This window comes from Plectrocnemia conspersa, unplaced genomic scaffold (assembly GCF_051122295.1).
Source record: "Plectrocnemia conspersa isolate PC_06_02 unplaced genomic scaffold, ASM5112229v1 ptg000006l, whole genome shotgun sequence".
Lineage (NCBI taxonomy): Eukaryota > Metazoa > Arthropoda > Insecta > Trichoptera > Polycentropodidae > Plectrocnemia > Plectrocnemia conspersa.
Genome location: NW_028277170.1, coordinates 16,192,948 through 16,216,235, shown reverse-complemented (window position 1 = coordinate 16,216,235; position 23,288 = coordinate 16,192,948). Strand labels below are relative to the sequence as shown.

General features: G+C 28.1%; 1 protein-coding gene across 3 annotated transcripts in view; it reads right to left on the bottom strand.

Moving 5' to 3' along the window:
• LOC148234353 (ras-GEF domain-containing family member 1B-like) overlaps window positions 1-23,288 on the bottom strand; it is an 87,166-nt gene that overhangs the window by 26,562 nt on the left and 37,316 nt on the right. For 2 of the 3 annotated variants that reach the window (XM_088188420.1, XM_088188421.1), the window contains exon 2: window positions 16,494-16,801. The exons of the other annotated variant lie outside the window; for it this stretch is intronic. In XM_088188420.1, the coding sequence (XP_088044546.1) occupies window positions 16,494-16,607 (114 nt within the window). In that variant the 5' untranslated portion in view covers window positions 16,608-16,801. The remainder of the gene's footprint in view (window positions 1-16,493; window positions 16,802-23,288) is intronic. 3 annotated transcript variants of the gene reach the window in all.

Here is a 23,288-nt window from a genome sequence, read left to right as displayed (position 1 = left end):
AATAAAAAATTTCACCACAAACATTTACTCATCTTACTATATACATCTTCAACACTATTGGGGTAAAATAAAGTCTAGTTATTAAAATATAAATATTAGTAATTAATAAGAAAATAAAAGAGTGACCTGTTATTGAGGAATAATTGAATATAAAAGCAAAAACGCGAGAGTTGTAGACGTACGCACAATGAGAGCCGAGTTAACATTTTCGTAATAACTTTCAATATAAATACATGCGATAAAGTAGGGTAGGATCATTAAGTAGATAAAGATATACATAAACAAGCTGCACAATTTTTTTATGGAATATTATTTGAAAAATAGATAAAAAAAAAGCAAATATCGCAAAATAAAGTTCTTAATAAAGAGTTTATATTAATTTATTTCTTGTGTAATATTGCTCTTCTTAATTTTATTAAGATGCATATATGATAAAAATAAATGTAATAGGTAGTCATATTAATGTTGTTTATACGCTATATAAATTAATTTATATCACAGCTGGTTTCATATTTATTAAAAAATGAAACACTTGACTAGCATTTTACTACAGTTTCAGCTTGAAACTTTTATAACGTTGTGTATATAGTTAACATTTATATACAGCTTCGTTTGACCTATTTTTGTTTCAGTGCGCTTTCGTTGTATAGTATAAAAAGTATATATCATATATTCAAAATTAATTACCTCGTCGACAACATTTTTCATGCTCACCTATGGAAAACTCAATAAATTGTAAACATATCAATGTACATAATTTTTCAACTTTCACTAAAATATTAATTTACCTTGCGAAATTTTGGAATTTAAAATAGCAAGTTAGATAATAAAATAACTTGAATTGAAATTAAGTTTTTTTTTTATAAAAAAAAAATTAGAACTTTTATATTATACAAGATTTTATAAATATTATTGACTAATATCAAATGAGAATAAGAGAAAATTATTTGCTATTTATGCAGTGCTATTTGTAAAACAATAAAAATCCTTGTAAAAATAAAAATAAATATACTTGAAAATATTATTGTCAATTAAAAAAATCTAGATGCAACTATAAAAATAATTAATACTATTTAAACACCTTGCTATTTATATAAAAGTATACTTAAGAACTCAAAATAAAAGAAAAAAGGGATTGCATATAAAATTTATAAGATTATATAATCAAATATATCAAAAGAAGAAAAAATATAAAAGTAAGACACCAAAACAAGAAAAGCAAACCCCAGTAAAGGTTTGAAGCGTATGAAACCATTATGCTTGAAATTCTTATTAGAGGGTGGGTTAGAAAACCACCGCACCGCGTTCATAAAAAGGGGTACTAAATTAAATTATCTAGCTAAAATTTTGTTTTGTTTATATAAAAATCAACCCTAATTAGCAACATTTTATTAGAAACATTTAGTACTTTCAATTGAAATTTAAAATTTATAAGTAGCATTTAGTATTTAATATGTATAAGTGACATTTGAGTATCATTTATCATTATAACTATAAATAACAAATAGGTAATTTTATAAAAAAAATATTGCAAAAATATATTTTTTTTATAAAAATATTTTTTTATTTGCCATTTCTTAAGTATTGCAAAATGTATTTTTTAAATGGAATTTTTAATTTTTAAAATAGTATTTGCTATTATTTTCAATAGCAGGTCAACATCACCCTTAAATAAATATCAATATTAAAATTAATCTTTACAGAAAAATAAATAAAATATTTTGATTTGCTAATTTTTTGTAAATTTTTGCATTTAAATTTTAAGTCATCATAGGTCGATATTTCAATTAATTCCTTTTGTAATTGCAATTCTGATTCTTCTGTACATGGTAATGGGTCCAAAACCAAATCGGGATACTGCAAATCGATATTGAATGCTTCCAAATGCCGACAATAAATAAAAACGTTATCATCATGTTTTTTTACTACAGAAATATTCAGAAATCGGTAAAATTAATTGCGCTCATCTCCTTGCAGGAGTAAAATTGTTTCATAAAATTTGTTATATAAATCAGCCAAACTTTATTTAATTTTCTCGCACTGAATCATTTAAATCTATAAAAAGCATATGGATAAGATGTATCCATATGCTTTTTATAGATTTTATCACCATAACACTTTTTTTTTTATTTATTTTCTTATAAGAATATTTCATCCCTACATACACAAATATTTCATCCTTACATCAAATTCATCCACGTATCAATAATGCTATAGAAAAAAATATAATACTAATTTTCAGTAATATCCAAAAGCAATGTAATTGAAACGGCAATAATTTGAACATAAAACATTTTTCAAATGAGTGGGTTACGTGAGATTATATACGCAACAGGTGGTTCGATTCTTGACAGGTGAATGAAACTATATCATTTTATCAATAATATTTGATAAATAACCGATTTGTACACTTTTACTAAAGGTGTCCTTGTCTGAAAGGTCTAAACATGAGATTCACATACAAAATGATTAAATGCTATTTATATATTTATAATATATATTTCAGGGCTTCAATGACATAGTTTAGACTTATCATTTTTATATCTACGATATGATTTTCAAGACGTCATAATTTCTTGATAAAATGCACAAAAATCATTCATAAAATAGGTGACAAAGAGCAGTGGCAATAAAGCTAGCTCCTGTTAAAATATTTAACCATAAATACTTCTTTAATCAATTACACTTTTAACGTAGAATAAAAAAACCGCAAAAATTATAGCGAATAAAAATATATTTTACCTTTTTTCCAAGTAAATGGGAATAAATGTAATTACAATTTTATAGTTGATTTTTCCAAATTCCAAATTCCAAGTTTTAATTTAAATGCATATAAATGTTACAATTTTATTTAAGTGTTGGGTTATATCTGTAATGAAGGAAAAATCTTCAAATTGTTTGATTGACTTTCCTTTCATTTCAAAAACAATATTTTAATTTCATTGCAAAGTTTTCAAAATTGTATCAAAATTTTATAACACGAGAGCCAACGTACCTCTATATAATTAGTAAATTGCTTTTTTTTAAATTTTGCCATATTTGCCATAAGAGTAACTCCCATTTTGGGTAAAAAAATATTTTCGTCTAATTATTAAATTTTTTGAGACGAATTTAAAGAAACTTTTAATTGTTTTTTTTATTAACAAATTTATTTTATTCTATTTAACCCCTCGTTAGTTTAATTTTTAATAATAATTTTAATTTTTGCGTTACCACCCTTTATGAATTGTTAGTCATAAAACCGACATCGACGATATTATCGTTTGGGATATTTTAGGTATATGAATCTGTTTGATATATTGTGACTAGGGATTCCAATCCCGGGCCAAAATTTTGATCCCGGGATTTCGGTATTGCACTTAGTCGATCCCGGGATCCCGGGACCAGTCCCGGGATAATTTTCATGTTATTTTATCGATAAAAATAATTTAAAATGAATAATACAATATATTTTTACATCTGTTTTTTATAACGTACAATGTATAAAGTACGTATAATTTTAGTCTTGGACTTAAAATAGAAAATAATATAATAAAAATAAAAAAGGGAAGGTCTTATATATTTATTTGAGAAGAAAAAAATGAACTTTTGACAATGAATGTACATAGGTATGTACATTCATAGACACAATTAATTGAAAACATTATTTTAAATAAAACTCACGAAGTAACATCAAAGCATCAAGTGTTTTATCATTTAGCCTTGATCTGATTTTGGTTCCTAAGCAGCCTGCTGCTGAAAAAGCACGTTCAGACTCACAGCCTCAAAGATTCACAGATGACACGTGCAACTCGCGCAAGTTTGTACACGAAATATAACGATGTTGTCAATAATAATTCGATTGTGCTTGATAAATCAACCAATCCGAAAAAATCGGGATTATGTTTTATAATCCCGGGACTCATCGGGTATTGAAAATCGTTCGGGATCCCAGGATCCCGGGATTCGGGATCCCGGGATTGGAATCCCTAATTGTGACCATTCGTGCTAACATTTTTGGATTTAAAAATTAAATAAAAATAAAAATTGTAAAACGTAAAATATTCAGCATTTATCTACACAAGATACATTGCAAACGTGCTGTGCTTTTAGATTTATTGTTACTTTTTCATTTTTACTTAATAATATTATTTTTTATTGATTCATGTGATATTATTTTAGAATGACCGATAAAAATAAAATTTACAACATGAACAAAAAATGTGATGTTGAAGAAGAAGCAAACGAAAACGTGTTCCAACCTTATTTCGTCCTTAATATGACATTCAATATATTTTAATAATATAAATATTGTATAACGGGAACAGAATAATAACACTGCCATTCTTTTTAATCACTAAATGACTAATTATATTGAAATACCAGTTAAAGCTACACGCAAAAATATTTTTGGTAAAATTATGTACTTAAGAAGAATTGCGCTACAGTTTATATGGTGTTCAATTATTGTTCGAGTACAAAGATTAAATGATTTTATAAATAAAATTATACAACGTTAATGCTCTTTGATGAAAATGGAATTTAAAGGCTTTAATGTATATATATATATACAACACGTTAAACTGGAAAATTGTACAAATACATTTATAAAATGTTACGCCTCAAAGTTTTAGAGAGAATTTATCAAGGTTTCGGGTGAAAAATCGAATTTGCAAGTACGACTGAATTAACCCACAGTATTCGTACCATGATTTATTCTGTGCTCATATGCATTATAAATAGTTGCATAATAAAAAAAATAAATAAACAAGAATATAAAATAATTTTGTGATACGTAAGTTTAAATTGAAGTTATCAAAGTTTTATATTATTTATTAAATTGGATGAATAACTAGTAATGATGAAGTGTTTAATTTAATTATTATCTTATTATTTATCATCGGTTATTTTTACAGGAATAATTAATCCTCATCTACTTTATTTTCCGACGGATCTGAGAATAAATTAGTAAAGTTAATTTTAGACATTTTGCACTGTTCAAAACATAATTATGAATTATGATTTAAAATGTATCAGATGGTGCTGATAATGACACTGACCTATAATTCTTTATCATAGATTTGTTTCTCTTTTTATGCACGAGAGTCACTTTTGTAATTTTCCATACATCGGAAAACATATAAAATATCAAACGTATATGGGTTACAAAAAGGCAAACATGTCACATATCTATGTCATAATGTCTACCTGACGCTTAAATTAACAAATAAATATAATGCCGCATGTTATGCATTCTCAATAACAAGAGGAACGTGTCTATTTATTCTCCCTGTCATATTTCTACACACTCAGTTCAATATTGATCCACTTGCGCTAACGACATCGTTAATTTAGTTTAAATTAATCATCGATGATGCATAATCAACCGTAATAAGTTACGAGTGTCATTAATTGCTGACGGAATAGAATAACTATATTTTATGTCATAATTTCAGGCGAATTTAAATAAACTTATTACAGAAAAGTATATTGAAAAAACGCGTTGTTTTACTATATTTTCCTTGAGGGTGCCGCATCTCAATAGCTCTATGAACAAACCGCTTCTGACTAATAGTATCGTAAACATCGATTCAACATCGCTTATTGTTTGATTTGCAACGTACAAGAATGCTCCGAAAGCAAACACATTAAACCGAAACTTGCACACTTTATTACACACGGAGGTAGTTGTAAGCCTTTAGATTGTATTAATTTGTTTGTAGTCAGTTTAACTAGAAAAATATTTTCATTGATTAACAGTACGTACAACCTTATGCATATTAACGCTAAATAATGAATGTCAATTACATTATTCCTTTTAATATAAATGGGATGTATGTTCATATTCAAGCATTATCGCGATCTATGGTTTTTAATATTATGCAGCTTTATATACACATATATGGTGTTTACAATATCTGTCATAATTAGTCTCTATTTGCCTTGGAGAACGAATTTAATTTACAAATTCAGAAATTAGATTTTTTTATTTTACGCTATAACCCAGTTAGTATTAAAAAAAAGTATCACTATCCAAAGATTTATAACTACTTATAAACCTCCCGGTAAATTATGCCCTGCAAAAATACATTTTTTTTATTTGATATTTTGATATTTTTTCAGTTAGATTTGAGCAAGGATCTGTTGCTATAATAATCATATTTTCCAAGCCATTCGTAATTCAGTAAGACATTTATTAACTTCAAGCAATAAATCTTCGCTTGTACATACTTGCTCGTACAAGCTTGTTAATTCTTAAGCTATTACAAATTTATAACTTATTTCTCTTTACATATTGCAATTTAAGCAGTATCTCTCTGATCAGACACGGTCAATGACGACGGACAAATGGGCGATACAATAGTAATGCAATAAAAATCTTATTTTAATCGTTATATTTAGTAACAAGACCCTATTATTAAATAATTAATTAACATGATTTACTACATATTAAAATATATACCTACGTACACACCAAAATAAAAATTACTAATATTTTTAGAAATGACTTAAAAGATAAAAAGCATTATACGGTCTGAACAAAACATAGAATATATATTTTTACTAAATCATAAAATATTTGTTTGATTGTTTGATAAATGTTTACCGTTGATTTTGACTTTTATGCGATATTCTTTTTATGTTTTGAGCCTTGGAAATTACTGTGAGAACAAGCTTTCGGATTTTATAAAAATTGCATATTTTACAGTTATCGATTTTAAACTATATAAGAGTAGTTCCAATAGCCCAGATCTAACGCACTATGTACTTTTGATACCTGATTCTAGGGAAACATTAATTATTCCTGTAGAATATTTAAATTATGAATTCAGTCCATCACAATTTTAACGTTGATTCTGGATCAGAACAAGTCGACCCAATAAGAATCTTAATTTTCGATCGTCAAAGTCATGCAATGTGGAGCCAAAGCATAAATGAATTATTTGAATGGCACATTTTTACTTTCACCCCCTTGATTTTCTTAATTTTTTTTATTTTGGCTAGAAAGGATGGAGGCTTTGTTTTCCCTGCTTTATTTTGTTTATTACCTAATAAGACTCTTGAAACGTTCACAAAAATATTTCATATGATAAATAAAATGTTGATTATGAAATTGCAATACATCAAGCTTTGCGTACGGTATTTCCACAATCTAACATAAATGGTTGCTTTTTTAATCTGGTACAAAATCTTCGAAAGCATTTAGATTCATGTAATCTTTTGCACAGGTACAATTATGATTCGCTTTAAATCCAAAAATGATTACTTCACTTGCTTTCGTTTCAGAACAAGATATAATACATGCTTTTTCTGAACTAGAAAATCATTTATCCAATGAATTAGAAGCAATTTTTAAATTGTTTACGAACGCCATATAGGTCGCCTAAAAAATAATAGAAGTAAGGCTCCACCGATTTTTCCATCCAAAAGGAATGCTTATCATATAACAATAAATGAAAGCGATAAGACCAATAATTTTGCCTAGGCATGTTGTCGGAAACTGCAATTGAGCTTTTGTAGCAGTTCAAGTCATCCAAATTTATAGATTTTTATCAATGGCCTCAGATAAATCCAAAAAATTTATAATGTTGATTCTGAGAAAACTATAGTAGGTTTTGAACATCAGCGCAAATAAGACGTTACGAAAAAGCTGACCAAATATTCGGTATAAAGGTTTTGAGGTACAATAAAGAAAATTTCATATAATATTTACGTGGTATTGCATATATAATTATAATATGAGTTAATAATTTTAAAATAAAATTGTTTTACATTTATTATACTTTTTCGTTTTAATTTATATTTGACTAATATTTACAATAAAGCTAAGCGTGCAAGTTTTTTAAATTTCTGTCGCCCAAATGACCGTAGCCCAAATTACCATCGCCTAATTGACCGAAATCACCCAATTGTACCGTCTCTAATATAAGTGTTTTTATTTTAAGTTAATGCGTAAAAATTAAAAATTAAACATTTAACATGTTTTTGTAATTGAGGTAATACATTTCGTGAAATAACATTGATACGTTTTGTAATTGTTTTTCCAGAAAAGTTATAGTTTTTTTTTGTCGGGAAATAATAAATTGACAATCTTTAATAAATTCACCCTCTGATAGTGATTTTTTGGATTTCGAAATTGTATGTAAAATAAAGTGACTGGCCTTACATATGTCAGGATCCGAATAATTAATTATATACTAAATACATATTTCTCTCTTTCTTTTTAACAAATTAAAAGGATAAAAGATAAACCCCTTAAAACTGTATAAATCATCTATTTTCTAAAGCAAAATGTGAACGTTGTATAATATTATAGCGTATAAATTGCTTACATAGGTGCGTTTGTGCATTAAATGTAATTAAGCCCGGGTGTTTTCGAAATGGCACGGTTGTATAAACGTTGAAAGGAACTCTGATTAAATAGGAAAACTAACAATCATTTTCTCGAGCTTGTTGAATTCAATAAAATGACGTAATATTTAATTTATTATTTTTGTACAATGAGCAAAACACGAGTTCTGTCGAAAGCTCAGCTTAAGTAAATTATCAATAAACCCATAATGCTCCCACTAAAATTAATTAACATTTACAAGTTTAAAGACATGCATGTTATTTACAAAATGGATTGAGCATTGCAGTTTAAAGGCGCGACATACACGCACAATTTCTATATTTTGCCTTTTTTAATGACTTGAAGATAAAATTTTCAGTATTTTATTTCGTAAGTTACTCATGGATATCGCAGTTAAGAGATATGTTAATAGCTAATCATTTTACCTGTAATTTTTAAATTACTTAAATTTGGCATAAATCTGTGTATATATAATATATTTATTGATGAAATTGCGAAACAAAACCTTTAAATGACAAAATATTTAAAAAAAAAATATATTTTAATAGGACAAAGTTTTATACAGATTTTTGTATATTACATTTAAGAAAAAATCATGATCCTTTACACACTTTAAGAGAGGATCAATAAGATTGTAAGAGTATATGATCCATTATATACAATCCTCAAAAACTATATACATACATAGGGAATCTGTGTGTATATTTTGTCTGATTCGCAAAGATGTTACATAATATTTATTATTTTGTTCTCTAAAATGGGGAAGGATATCATATGTAAACTAAGCATTTCTTTATAATTATTATATATTACTTGATGATAATTTACACGCCCAAAAATTTATATTTATTTGCCACAATTTTGTGTAACAAATGAGAAATTTTACAAGCAATTAAGAAATACGCAATGGATAAGTTGTAATCTATAGATGAGCAAACAATAATATTATGAAATGAAATGACAAGAAATAAGTCACTATGTACACTATTCATAAAAAATATAGTATTCGCGATACTCGGATTTTTCCGTACTGGATTATTCCGGACACAATCATTCTGGACACTGATTTTTCCAAACAGGATTTCTTCGAATAAAAAATATTTTTTATTATTAACTAATTATCCTTTTCTTTTATTGAAAGCGGCATTTTTGTATAAACCCGTTCGAAAGGATCTTCATAAAATATAGTAGTGACATGTAATAATATAAATCCCCTGCGTAACTTTCAATAACTTTTTTATTGTCTTGCCTAAATGGTTACTATCCAATTACTACATAGTTTTACGATACTTAATTATTTTTTTTTTATAAAATTAATCATTTATTACCTTGATATTTCAAGTTAAATATCATAATTTTAACAATAAGCGATCAAATGTTGAATTATAAAATAAATAGTAGCGTCGGAGTATGATGCATTTCAATAAATCAATGAAAATATGAAATTACACTGGGCAACACCATTTTTGTCCCTTTAACGCAAATAGCTGATTCCGATAAAAAATTGCGCTGATTTTAGAAATGGAAAAACATTATTTCTAGCACGTCAGGTTTTTGTGAAATTTAAATTTTTGTAAAATGTTTGTAACTTCATTTTTTTCGGGAAGCAGCACCGATTCTGACGATTTTTATGGCAATGCTTGGCTCAAATTTATCACTTTTCTAACCTCTCTTTAACTGAGCACGTGTTTTCATGTGTTTTTGCTAGTAAACAGTGGAAACAACTTGTAAAAAATGTCTCGAAAGTGCAAAAACAGTCTTTTTGTTATACGTGCGGTGGGCTTATATCAGCTTTTCGGAGAAAAATAATGACGCTTTTAGAGAAAAAGGCATATGAACTTTATTTAAAGTGAACTTTTAGGGGTTGGCTACGAGATTCACACAAAGCTATATTGTTTGCAGTTCCGATGGTTCGGAGAAATCTAAAGGATCACATCAATGATTGCTATTTCTGCATGACAAACGTTTCGAGGTGTTCAAAGAAAAATAAGAAGCACATCACATACCTAAACCTTGAATCAGCCATAAATATTATATTCAAAATATTTTTTTGTCTGGAATTATCTATGTCCGAAATAATCAGTGTTCGCATTAATCCTGTCCGGAATTACAGTGTCCGCAAAAATTCATATGAAAGATTGCTTTGAGAATATAACGTCGAAGCGATATAATTTTTATTGAGTAGCAATATTTTTATTATAACGGCTTTCAACTTCAGTTGTTCGCATCCTGTGTTTTAATTGACCGACACTTTTGTTCGTATGAATGATCTGGATGTTTCTTAGAGGATAAGGTAACAAAGCGGACTTCTTAACTTTCCGCCATTCTTAGAAATTATTTATATATAATACATATAGGAATGCTTTTCTCTATTAAAATTATAAATATTACAATTAAAAAGTTGATCATAAAGCAAAGTTTTGCTCTCGCGTTCGTTTAGTTGGGAATGGTTAGTTACAGTTAGAAAGTTTAATTCCAGAAAATATAAATCCGTATAATTCGAGACTTAAGCTCCATATTGAATAGAAAGATTGAATTGTAGCTATAATTTATTTTAAAAATAAATGATACAACTAAGAATTTTTTTTATATTTTAATGACATAATAGTAGGTGTATATTCTAATGACATAATAATATTTTATTATGGATGGATACAAATCATCAATAATATTATAGATTTGTCCCGATATTTTTTTTATAAACTTTTTATCAACAACTAATATGTATATTTTCAAAGTTAAATACTAATTGTAGAACTTAATAAGTATATCGACAAACATATTATCACTAACAACAAATAACAAGTTGTGATTATTATAACTTTGCGTTAAAAGGGTTTTTTTTTTATCTTGACCGCGCAAATCGTATTTAGTTTAATCTGTTGTTCAAAAATAAAAATACTTATTAATATTCGAATGTATGATAACTTTTTTTTTGTAGTAGGTGTAAATAAAAGATTTAATTAAATGTGTAGTGCCATACTTCCCTCATGCCAACGTATAAAAGGAATACATAGCACCTTTTTTATTCGCATACTTCCATTCGAAACTCGCTTTTGACAACACCTCATTAAAAACATTTACCTGAGTTCCCTAACTTAGATACACGAAAGTTAATATGAACTTGAAACCAAGTGAAGTTGCTGTTCCAGTTACAACGTCCAGAATCCAGAAAGAGTTCAAAGCAGACAAAGTTACAAGGACTTCACTTATATATAACTGTACATACACTATCTTTAAGTTTAAGAATAATCATTTATAACTAATTAAATTTAATTGTATAAAAATAAACAACTATACGTTTACATTACTTGCATATTATACATTACTTATAAAAATAAATTAGCACCCCCCTTCATATAATATCAGTCCATTATATATCAAACACTAAAAAACGGGTAATAAGAAGTCCAATTACACATTGAAATCTTCATAATTAGGAATCGCAACGAAAAGTGGGCGAGCACTAAGTCTCTCTCAGGTAGGCCAAATGTATAAAACCGGATACAAAGCACTTCAATTAAAAACTCGCTTCCGACAGCACATCATTAATAACATCCATCACACTATATTCATTTGAACTCTTAACCAATTGGAGCTGCTGGTCCAGTTACGACGACCAGAATCCAGAGTTCAAAGCTACAAGAACTTTGCGAATATATAACTGTATGTGGACTGAATCAAAATTGTTTCACAATAATCATTTATAACGAATCAACTTTATCATATAAAAATAAATACCATGACAGTTCGTGTAGTGTATTTTATATACAAATTATTAAAATGTAACGAATCGTTTATATTGCATACTTGTGCTTAACTTATAATTAATATTTAATAAGTCGATTATCGTTAGTTGATATTTTGACTAACTGGTGCTTTAGAAGTCTGTATAAGTAACACAAAATGAATTATTCAATGAGGATAATTTAAATGTGCAATATATAAATTATTCAATAAGGTGGATGGTATTTTTTTCAGAATATAATGAAAACTAGCTTTCGCTTCAAAGATTAAGACCAAAGAGATGTTTGTACCTCATAACTGACCTTCGAAGGTACTATTTATAAATATTAATCGCTTATTTATATGCCAAAGTAACTTTGCGCAGTATGTCACTACAATGTCACCTATTTTTAGAATGAAAAAAATATATGCTAAGTGTTAAATACTTGTCAAGGGCTTTTATAACCAAGGATACTGTTTACGGTCATTTGAACACCATTTACGGCAGTTGAATATTTAAGTGCTATGGTTGTCACAATTAAATTATTTTTTCTTTATCAGAAAACTAACATTTTCATGCAAAGTAAAAATACAATGATGTATGATACTATTGCTAAAATTTAAATTTTGATCTAATAATTAAATGTTATTAGAAATACGATTCACATATTGTAAAGGCATTCTCGTCGACGTTAAATAGAAATATATTTATTTTAGCCGTTTTTAAGAAAGATATTTAAGTGATAATAATTTTAAACGTTTCTACATATATACTTAAATAGTATTGTAATATTATTTTGTTGCATAAGTGATCGCAACAAAATAATCTCATGGCATTAGAAAGATTATTGATTTGCCGAATCACTTTATTTATTGACTGTTTAATTCAACAATAACTTTTTTTGAATAAAATACTATATAAAGAGACATACATTGGTTAATAAATAATAACTAGAAGCATAATATTTTTATATTTTTTTATGTTCATGAATACTTAGCTCAGTGTTAAGTAATTTCAAACATAATTCATAATGTCGGGGTCAATGTTATATTATTTATAATAATATAATTGGATGTGTTAATCCATGATAGAACCACTTAAATATTTAAAGCATACAATAAAATACTAATTAATTATATGAGTGACATTTACTTTAACGTAAAAGAGTCATACATATTCAAAATTAAATGATACTCGATTGTAAATAAAATAATTACGGCTAAATAAATGTAGTATCAATATTTTACCATACGCTAATTGTTTGTTGATTAGTGTGCATAATCTTGAAATAAATAAATAAATATTTAATATCCCAAATACTATTTATTCATATTTATATGATGAGTTTCACACCGAAGGCATATCGATACAGTTGAAAGTTTATTCTCGCACCTAGGGATTCCAATCCCAGGCCAAAATTTTGATCCCGGGATTTCGGTATTGCAATTAGTCGATCCCGGGATCCCGGGACTAGTCCCGGGATAATTTTCATGTTATTTTATCGATAAAAATAATTTAAAATGAATAATACAATATATTTTTACATCTGTTTTTTATAACGTACAATGTATAAAGTACGTATAATTTTAGTCTAGGACTTAAAATAGAAAATAATATAATAAAAATAAAAAAGGGAAGGTCTTATATATTTATTTGAGAAGAAAAAAATGAACTTTTGACATAGGTATGTACATTCATAGACACAATTAATTGAAAACATTATTTTGAATAAAACTCACGAAGTAACATCAAAGCATCAAGTGTTTTATCATTTAGCCTTGATCTGATTTTGGTTCCTAAGCAGCCTGCTGCTGAAAAAGCACGTTCAGACTCACAGCCTCAAAGATTCACAGATGACACGTGCAACTCGCGCAAGTTTGTACACGAAATATAACGATGTTGTCAATAATAATTCGATTGTGCTTGATAAATCAACCAATCCGAAAAATTCGGGATTATGTTTTATAATCCCGGGACTCATCAGGTATTGAAAATCGTTCGGGATCCCGGGATTGGAATCCCTACTCGCACCATTTAATTTGCCATCGTACGTTACGAACAGTTTTTCCAATAGTTTGCTTTGTAAAAGTGTGCTTAATTTTTTTAACACGATTGACAAAGGCTCGCTTGTACATGATAAATGTTCTTGAAAATTGAATATTTTTTCTGCTCGAATTCATGGAACAGGGATTGCTCGATAATGTATTTGTTACATAATAAATTGCTTTAAAATAATCACGCACTCAGCTACAACAACGTTAAAACTTAAAATAGGAGATCGAAACAATTAAAACGAAATACTAATGTTCAACACGCGTTTTTTTTATTTAACAAAGCAGAATTATGGCTTTTACATTATCTCTTAATAAAACACAAAAAAATATAAAATTTTTCATTAAGAAGAGTAAAGGCATTACGTTAAATTGCGAAAATCTTACATCTCAATAACAAATATTATGAAAAATTACTTTTCATTCATTAGTCAAGGTAAATTATATGGTAGCAAATTACATTTCTAAACAAATTGAATCGGTTTACTAATGATGAATTTATTAAAGAAAATGTAGCAGAAATAATTTGCTAAAAGTATAATATATGTAAATTTAGATAAAGCACTAATGGGAGTGATATATAGTGAGTAAAAACTAGCTCAATGTTTATGTTATTGTTTTTTTGTGTAAAAAGTAAAATGGTAATATGGATTTCACTGTGGTCATATATAATTTTCCCAGGAAACATATTTTATTTAAATTAAGCAATCTTCAATCGCATAATTAGTATGTATATATTTACTGGACTATAATCATATTATTTGAATTATATTTTTATATAATTTTAATTTTTCATACTCTATAAACCAGGGTTTCTCAAACTTTTTCAGCGACGGAACACTAAACAAATCTGAAAATTTTGGCGGAACACTTTTTAGGTTGGGTAATTCATAACAGTATAAATAAAAATTAAAAATGTTATTAAATAAATATCATTTATTTAATAAACATAAAAATACTAATAAATAAAACTTCTAATGACTCTGATGATTTTTGTTCTTAAAATACAACTTTTTTTACTTCTTGAGCAACTTGATGGAAAATTAAATTCATTTCGTGTTCGTTTGACTTCTGAAAATTAAATTAAATTAAAAAAGGTTGTCTTATATTATTGATTTAAATTTTATAGTTATTTTTAATTAATTTAAAAATAAATTCTATCGTTTATAGCATGGTTTCCCAAACTATGTTTATCAAACTAAATTAATGTACAAGAAAATCGATTATTTTTTATGCAAATTAACATTTCCAAAAGTATACACTCAATCCTGTTTTAACGCAATAAATTAGTATCAGGAATTAACACGTAAAATAAAAACGCAAAACTTTTTGTAAATTTGACAGATTGGATCCCAAGATTGAAAAATCTTTTATAAAAATCACGCACAAGTGAATTTGCGTGAATTAATTGTGTAAAAAGTGGCATTCATGGCACCAAAAAAATTGCGTAAAAATGAAGTCACATAAATAAGATTCGCATAACAAGTACTAATATCGTGTGAATAATTAAAAAAAAATATTGTTTAAATTCGATAAAATATTAAAGTAAAAAAAAACATCACCGACTTATGAAAATTTTACCTCCAAAATTTATACACATCCATGTTGAATATTTAACACATATATTCAAGCTTTTTTATCAGATTTATGAACAATTTTTATGTATTAGCAAGACTAAAATTTTTTTTAATTTGCTCCAAATTTTTGTGAAATATCAATTTAGGCTACGCGGAACACCAGAGTTCAGCGGAACATAGTTTGGGAAACCATGCTATAAACGATAGAATTTTTTTTAAATTAATTAAAAATAACATTTTTTAATTTCATTTAATTTTCAGATGTCAAACGAACACGAAATGAATTTAATTTTCCATCAAGTTGCTCAAGAAGTAAAAAAAAGTTGTAATGAATTCTAACTTCAGCGGTTTTTTAATCAATTGCAACAGAAAGGTCATTGTCACCCCAAATTGTAAACGTTAAAATCGGAAATATTTTTATTTATCGCAGTGATACGAACGACGTAATTTGTTTATCTAATTCCAAATATGAATTCGCTGTCGGTAAAACATGAAATGAATGGAAATTAGATTATTTAAAACGCAATTTATATCGAAAAGTTCACATCGAATCGGTAAGATAAAAGTGGAATATATAACATGGATAAAATTAAAGTTATAAATATAATGCGGCGCATTTGGTGGTATAGTCTGCTTAGTCTTTTGATTTTCCACTCAGAGACCCTTTTGTCTTAAAGGAAACATTGCTCTTGAGACTAATAAATTTTATGCTATTAAATAATGGCTTAAGCAGTTGAAAAAACCGTCTGAATATTCGGACGGATTATGAATGCGTATTTTTTCAGGGCTATTGAAGGGATACTTACCGGGTAGTATGTGGCCACGGTGGGCGGCAGAGTAGGCGGCTGCGGTGGCTTCCTGTGGCAACCGCTACAGGAGGCCGCCTCGTTCAACTTGCTAGCGTAGTAGTACATAGCCATACAAGGCCACGATGGTTGTTGTGACAAACTCCACACGTGCGTGTATCACAACACTAGTGACACGCCTCGCGTCCTATCGATAGTCCTTTAGTTCGATGAGCAACAATGTTTTGAACGCAAATGTGTTCATTTTGAATGATTGTTTGATTCACTCATGCTTATTACACTTGCACTTCAGCGATTCGAACGACAAGCTTTTGACGAAAGAGAGTTACGTGTGTTATGTAGTGTTGGTGTGTGTATTTAAAAAAACAGCGATATGAGAGGGAGAGTATTCGGCTCTTAGGTAACCTCACGCTTGGCGTCACTCAATTAAAATTTGCCCTTCTATACTCGCTCTCGCTCATATTCACGATTATCATCATACATTATATAGAAAAACGTGAAACAAATTGTTCTAAACAGTCCGTTTATAGTATTCAAAAAGTAAAGATACATGGCTTGTAAAATAGAATGAATATTTTTTTGACTGGTTACAAGAGAAAATCCACTACTGATGCTGATATAAAATAGTGGAAATGTAACAAGAAAATAGAAACATTATAGCAATAAAATGCGATTCATACTATTTACCATTATGATTCAAAAGTATTATTAGCTTGGAAAAATAAACGTGTTTAATTTGTAAGAAAGTTTTGGTTGGAGATACAGGCGGCCCTCGACTTTCGCACAATTCGCTATTTCGCACATTTAAAAAAAAAACATTTTTTTTTTAAAAACGTTTTGATAGCGGTGAATCTTTTGCTTCAATCGGACGTTCGTATGATACAAACAGGTCTACGATATGTTCAATTTTGCAAAATAAAAATAAAATTAAAGAATACGTTCAAAATTGTGGAAAATAAAGATATATTTCCACAATCTTTAATGATATGTTTCCAAAAAAAACACAGAAAAAAAAACATGGATGAAATGGAAAATTTTTGTCATCGTAGATCGATGACCAACATCAAAATGATGTCCCTCTGAGTATTTCAATTATTCAAGCAAAAGCTCTTAGTTTGCACAAAGATTGGAAGGCTAGATTTAAAAAATATTTTAACACGGTTTTTCAAGCAAGTAACGGTTGGTTTTACAATTTTAAAATGAGGTATTCTTTTCATAATATTTAATTTACTGGAGAATCGGTTGATGCGGATAAAGATGCTGCAAAAGAATTTATTTCCTAATTATCCAAAATTATTGAAGATGTAGAATATTCCTCTAGCCAAATATTTAATGTAGATGAGACAGGCTTATTTTGGAAAACTCTTTAACAATGAAAAATATGAATGAAGCCTTGACGCACCTTGCCAAATTTTTAAATATTATGGAAGATTGTGATCCCAATGGAGAACGTTTATCTCAAGTGCGTGGGGCGATCAATAAAAACATAGCATGTTATAAAATACTATATGATGAAAAGAAAAAGACTAGTGGAAAACAGTTAACTCTTGATAACTTTTCAAAGGAAACACCCGCAAACCCCACTTAAACGTGTCTCTCTTAAACACCTTATATTTACTTGATAAATAAATATTTTAAAATACACACAATTTCAATTTTTTTTACTTCCCTCGACTTTTGTACATTCGCATTCCCACACATTTTCAGGAACCAATTATGTGAGAAAGTAGAGGACTGCCTGTAGTATAAAACCATGTAAATTAAAACCTCATTGAAATTGTGCATTCTGAATAAATTAGTTAACCCATTGATTTTTTCCAAAGAAAATTATATTTTGTTTATTAAACATGAACAAAATCAAACTTTCAGGAACTAGTGTACAAAATTTCTTACAAAATCGCAAAATCTGAAAAATACATATAATAGAAGAAAAACTAGTTCTTGAAAAATTGTTGCGCGAGGTATATGCAAAACAGTTGCAACACATGCCACTTGCTAATAATACTGTTGGAAAAAAAATTGATGATATAACTGAAAATCTCGACTGCTTAGTTCGAAATTCACATTACAAATAGATCAGGAAACGTATCTAGCATACATATTTAATTTAATATTTAATAATATACAATATGATAGCGATGTATGTCATTTTGCAACTAAATTTCTGGAAAAGCCATGTCCAATATTTAAAAAAATATAATTGACGTTTTCCTATGAGAACAATAGAGAGTGGATTAGTTGTGTGGGATTCGTGTTCATTGTCAAGAACCATAAAAGGTCTTTAAACATTAGTTAAAAATAAACTACCCGATATTATTTGGATGCACAGAGCAGCTTGTGTCAAAAAATATGAGCGAGGAACTTGACGACATTTAAAAAAATATGAATTACATCAAAAACATTTAATAGTTAGGTCACTTGGAAAGCTGTGTGAAAGTATTAGAGCTCGATGACACCACTTCTATAATGTTGTGAAGTGAGTTTAGATCTCGTGCAATAGTGATACAAAAAACATTCGAACTTAAATGAAAAAATTGCGATTCTTTTGGATGAAAACAAAATTTACTTTAGAACGATATATTTATTGATAAACTTGCCTATTTGTTTGATTTAAAAAAAATGCATGGATCACAAATGCATCCATATATTTAGAACAACAAAGTGAAAGCATTCATAAAAAATGAAACTATGAAAATCTCAAATTAGAAAAAAAATATGTTCGGCATTTTTATCTTTAAAATGATTTCTGCGCCAGAAAATATATTGAAGTGAACAATTGCAAAACATTTGCAAAGTTTTATAATGCACTTTTCACATTACTGCAATGGTATTGACACAGAATCTATTTGTCGATGAGCAACATGATGCATTTGGATTGACAACTTTCGAAAACGAACAACATATTATATAATTATCAAAAATTTGAGACTGAAACTCTAATTCAATTTTGGTTGAATCAAAGTCAATAGCGTTTGAGATAGTTTATCAAGCAACTGCCATTCGTAACATCCTATTTATACGAAACGGGATTTTTTCCTGTTCAATCAAAACATTGACCCCATTTTGTGGTGAAAATATAACCCCAGAGTAGTACTTTAATCGATAAAACCACAATTTGATTCAATTTATAAAAGCATTAAGAATAAATGTATTTATAAAAAATACATATAAGTAAACCTTATCATTATTATTATGTAAACTACGTATTTTTTTATTAAAAAAAAGCATTTTTATATTATTCAAAAATGTGTTGGGATTATTTTATGAAATCAAGGAGGGCCTCAGTTTTTTTTATTAGAGGTTTAACGATTGTTTAAATGTTAAATTTGTTATAAAATGCTTACCGAAAAATTTAACGCGCGCTGGGTGTTGAAAAAGTGATAATGAACCAAATATGGTTCACATGAAGTTGAGATCAACATAAACTCGTTTATATGCAATGTTAACGATTAAGCAGTTTTCTAAAGATTTTATTAATCAATTCTAAAATTAAATTTTAATGGAATATTTTCTGGATTCTGTATCTTTACTCTCCAAATATTATTCATAAACTATATTTTAAACAAAAAATACATTTTTACTAGACTGTTAGTTTTAATAAAACATTAGTTTTATGATATTAGCTTATAGACTGGTAATGCTCCAAACCAAAAACTAGTATTATACAAATTATTATTTGTTTGTGTAATACCTCTAAAGGTTTACATTTCAATAAAAAATAATAGGCAGTATATATAATATATACGCGCAATAAACATACTTTTTACATGAAAAAAATACAGCATCAATAATAAAAAATATCGTGAAAGATATCATAGATATTTTATCCTATTAATATTCATAATTTTATAAGTGTCATAAACATGTTTATTTGGCAAAGAAAAAGTTTTCGCTGGATTGCAGTAAATATAAAATAATAATAATATACATACATTTTATAATTACAAGAAATATAAAATTTATTTATCGGATAATAAATTATATTGTGGCGGCCGTAACATGTTACACGGACATTGCGAGATGAGAGATGACTCATCAATGAAAATTCCATTCCTTTAAAGTTTGCAGGGTCCGCAGCCATTCGGGTATGAACCAGTCTGAAAATGTACAAAAATAATTTGTACCACTATTGCATAGTTTGAAACGTCGTTGAATGTTATCAACAATACTAAAAAAGCAAATCGTTATTTCTCATTCACCGAAAAAACACAACGACTCTGAAAAAGTACTGAAAGCTTGATTCTCTAGAGTTCATAAATTGAAAGCAACTCAAATTCCCTTTAAGCTAGAGAAGACAAGCAATATTGGGGCATAGAGGATGTTCGGTTGGGCATTCAAAAGCCCCACAGAGAAACAGTGTTCTAAAGTCTGCACCTCTCAGACGCTCGACGAGAGATTGCCATCGGTTGTTCCCGTCTCTCTACAATTCATCACTGACGCCTTTAGATACTACAACGTCTTGAGCTGCCCCACGGAGACTAGCCCTCCAGAGGGCCTGCACTACTGCATCTACGCCCTCTAGATGAACACCGTTCAATGATTTTTTTATCTAAAAATATAATGCAACCTGCAGTGATTTGCTTGAATTTCATTTCATTCATCACTATATACTAAAACAATAAGATCTTCAACAAAAGTTTCTTTAACGTGCAAGACACCGTCAAATAGAAACCGATTAATATCAAACTAATTTAAATTGTTGTGTCCGTTGTTCAATAACGCCATAAAAGGAATAACAAGAAACTGTTAAAGTGTGCCACTAAAACCATACGTAATATTTTGACCGAATTTAATAACGGCAATGTGTCAAACTATACGCACACAAAAACAATGTGAAATGAAAACTGGCAAATGTCCAAAAGCGGAAAAGTGTCTGTTTGTTGATATTCGAGTTATCTTTATGTTGTAATTCATACTACAATATATAATTTTATGCATAAATTATTGTTTTTATTCATGTTCAAGAAGCGAGATAATACAATTGAAATTTATATAAAGGTTAAACATAATCTATTAAATTATTATTAGTAGTACATTACAGATGCCGAAACGGAACTATAGATAACAAAATGTTTTTATTAACAACTAAAAGTTGCCAATTGGATAATAGTCTAAACATCATTGATTTAATTAAAGTAACACAGGCCAAGACAACAGCTGCAATGTTTTCCATTTTATAAAGTACATCGTTCAATCGTATAAACACGTAATTGACCAGGCAAATAAACTTGTATATTTTATGTATGCAAACTTACATAGAAGTAATTGCTAGTGATGTATATGCATTTAGAAAACTAACCAGAAAATGCAGTTGCAAATTCAATCCTATTTTCAATTTGAACATGTAATTTGCAACATCGATTCCATTTGTCTCTTATCTACTATATATGTTTATTATATATTATTTATAATTCATAATAATTATTTCAATTAATCGAGCAGCAGCTGACAACACTGTGACTTGTATATAACTTTTTGTTCACAATTTGTCGTCATTTCATGAATAGAAGTGACTTTTGTGCATTTTCAAAGATCAGGAAATGATGTCTTGATTATCAGATCTAAAATATGCTTTAGACTAGCAGCAAGACTGACTTCGCAATACTTCAAAATCCAAACTAAAAAAATATAAATTTATATTATATACAAATGTATTTTTTAAGAAAAAAAGTGTAAAAGGCAATATGGATAATATAATAAATATTCCAGAAAATATAATCCACGTAGAAGAAAATGCAAATAAATAGATAGCAAAATAAAATACAAGTGCAGTAGTTAAAAATGGATTCGCATATTTTAAGTCGTAAAGATATTAAATAATATTATACCAAAAAACTAAAGTAATCTCTTTACTACTTACTAAGTTTGGAATGCAGATAAAATGCTAAAAATATCGTAGGTAGCAAAATCAACGAATACTCCTAGTGGTTATAAGGTAGCCAAGAATTATATTTGCTTTTTATTTTTGCTGCAACACTTCAGGACATGCTGAAGCTCTTACTTATATGTAAATCGAGCTCTAAAATATATTATCGGTCCACTGGCAAACAAAAAATCTAGAAATTAGATCCTGTGTACACTATTTAGATAGGTATAGAGAGATCTTTAAGTGTCTGACAATACCGTAGCTCAGTATTGAAGAAATATAAGAGAGTTATTATATAATACAAGACTCCCTGTGGTTCATATATATTTACTTCAAGGAAAAAAAGTTACAAGTACATATTGTATTAATTTCAATATGGAATTTTCACACTTACGTTGCAAATATCATGTAAAAATAATAATGATAATATAGTCATGAATAAATTTGTATGGTAAATACATAACATCGTATATTTACATTATTAATACGCAAAGCGTCCGAGTGGAAGTGGATGTAATTATATTTTGGAAAATCATAAATATTATGCTGCATTCAGAATCTCACATCCGGTAATCCTATATTTACACAAAAATCAATGAGTGAATGGACAATGGAGAAATATATAATAATTACTGCTACCGTTGCAAAGATGAACTATCAAATATGAAAACAAAACACATTTCAAAGCCAGCTGTTGCAAAAACTGTGATAATATATAAATCAAGTTGGGTAGAAGCTTAATTTAGACTCCAAGCTTTGTTGAATAATGAACATTTAGTAATTTTTTTTCTCTATGAATATTATATGTTTGTGAATCAAGATCAGTAATGAAAAATCTAGATATCGGCAATCAAGTAGATGCTATCTACACTAATTTTGCAAAGACTTAAAGATAAGGTTTGTCATGCTTTAATTCTTTAAAATAATGT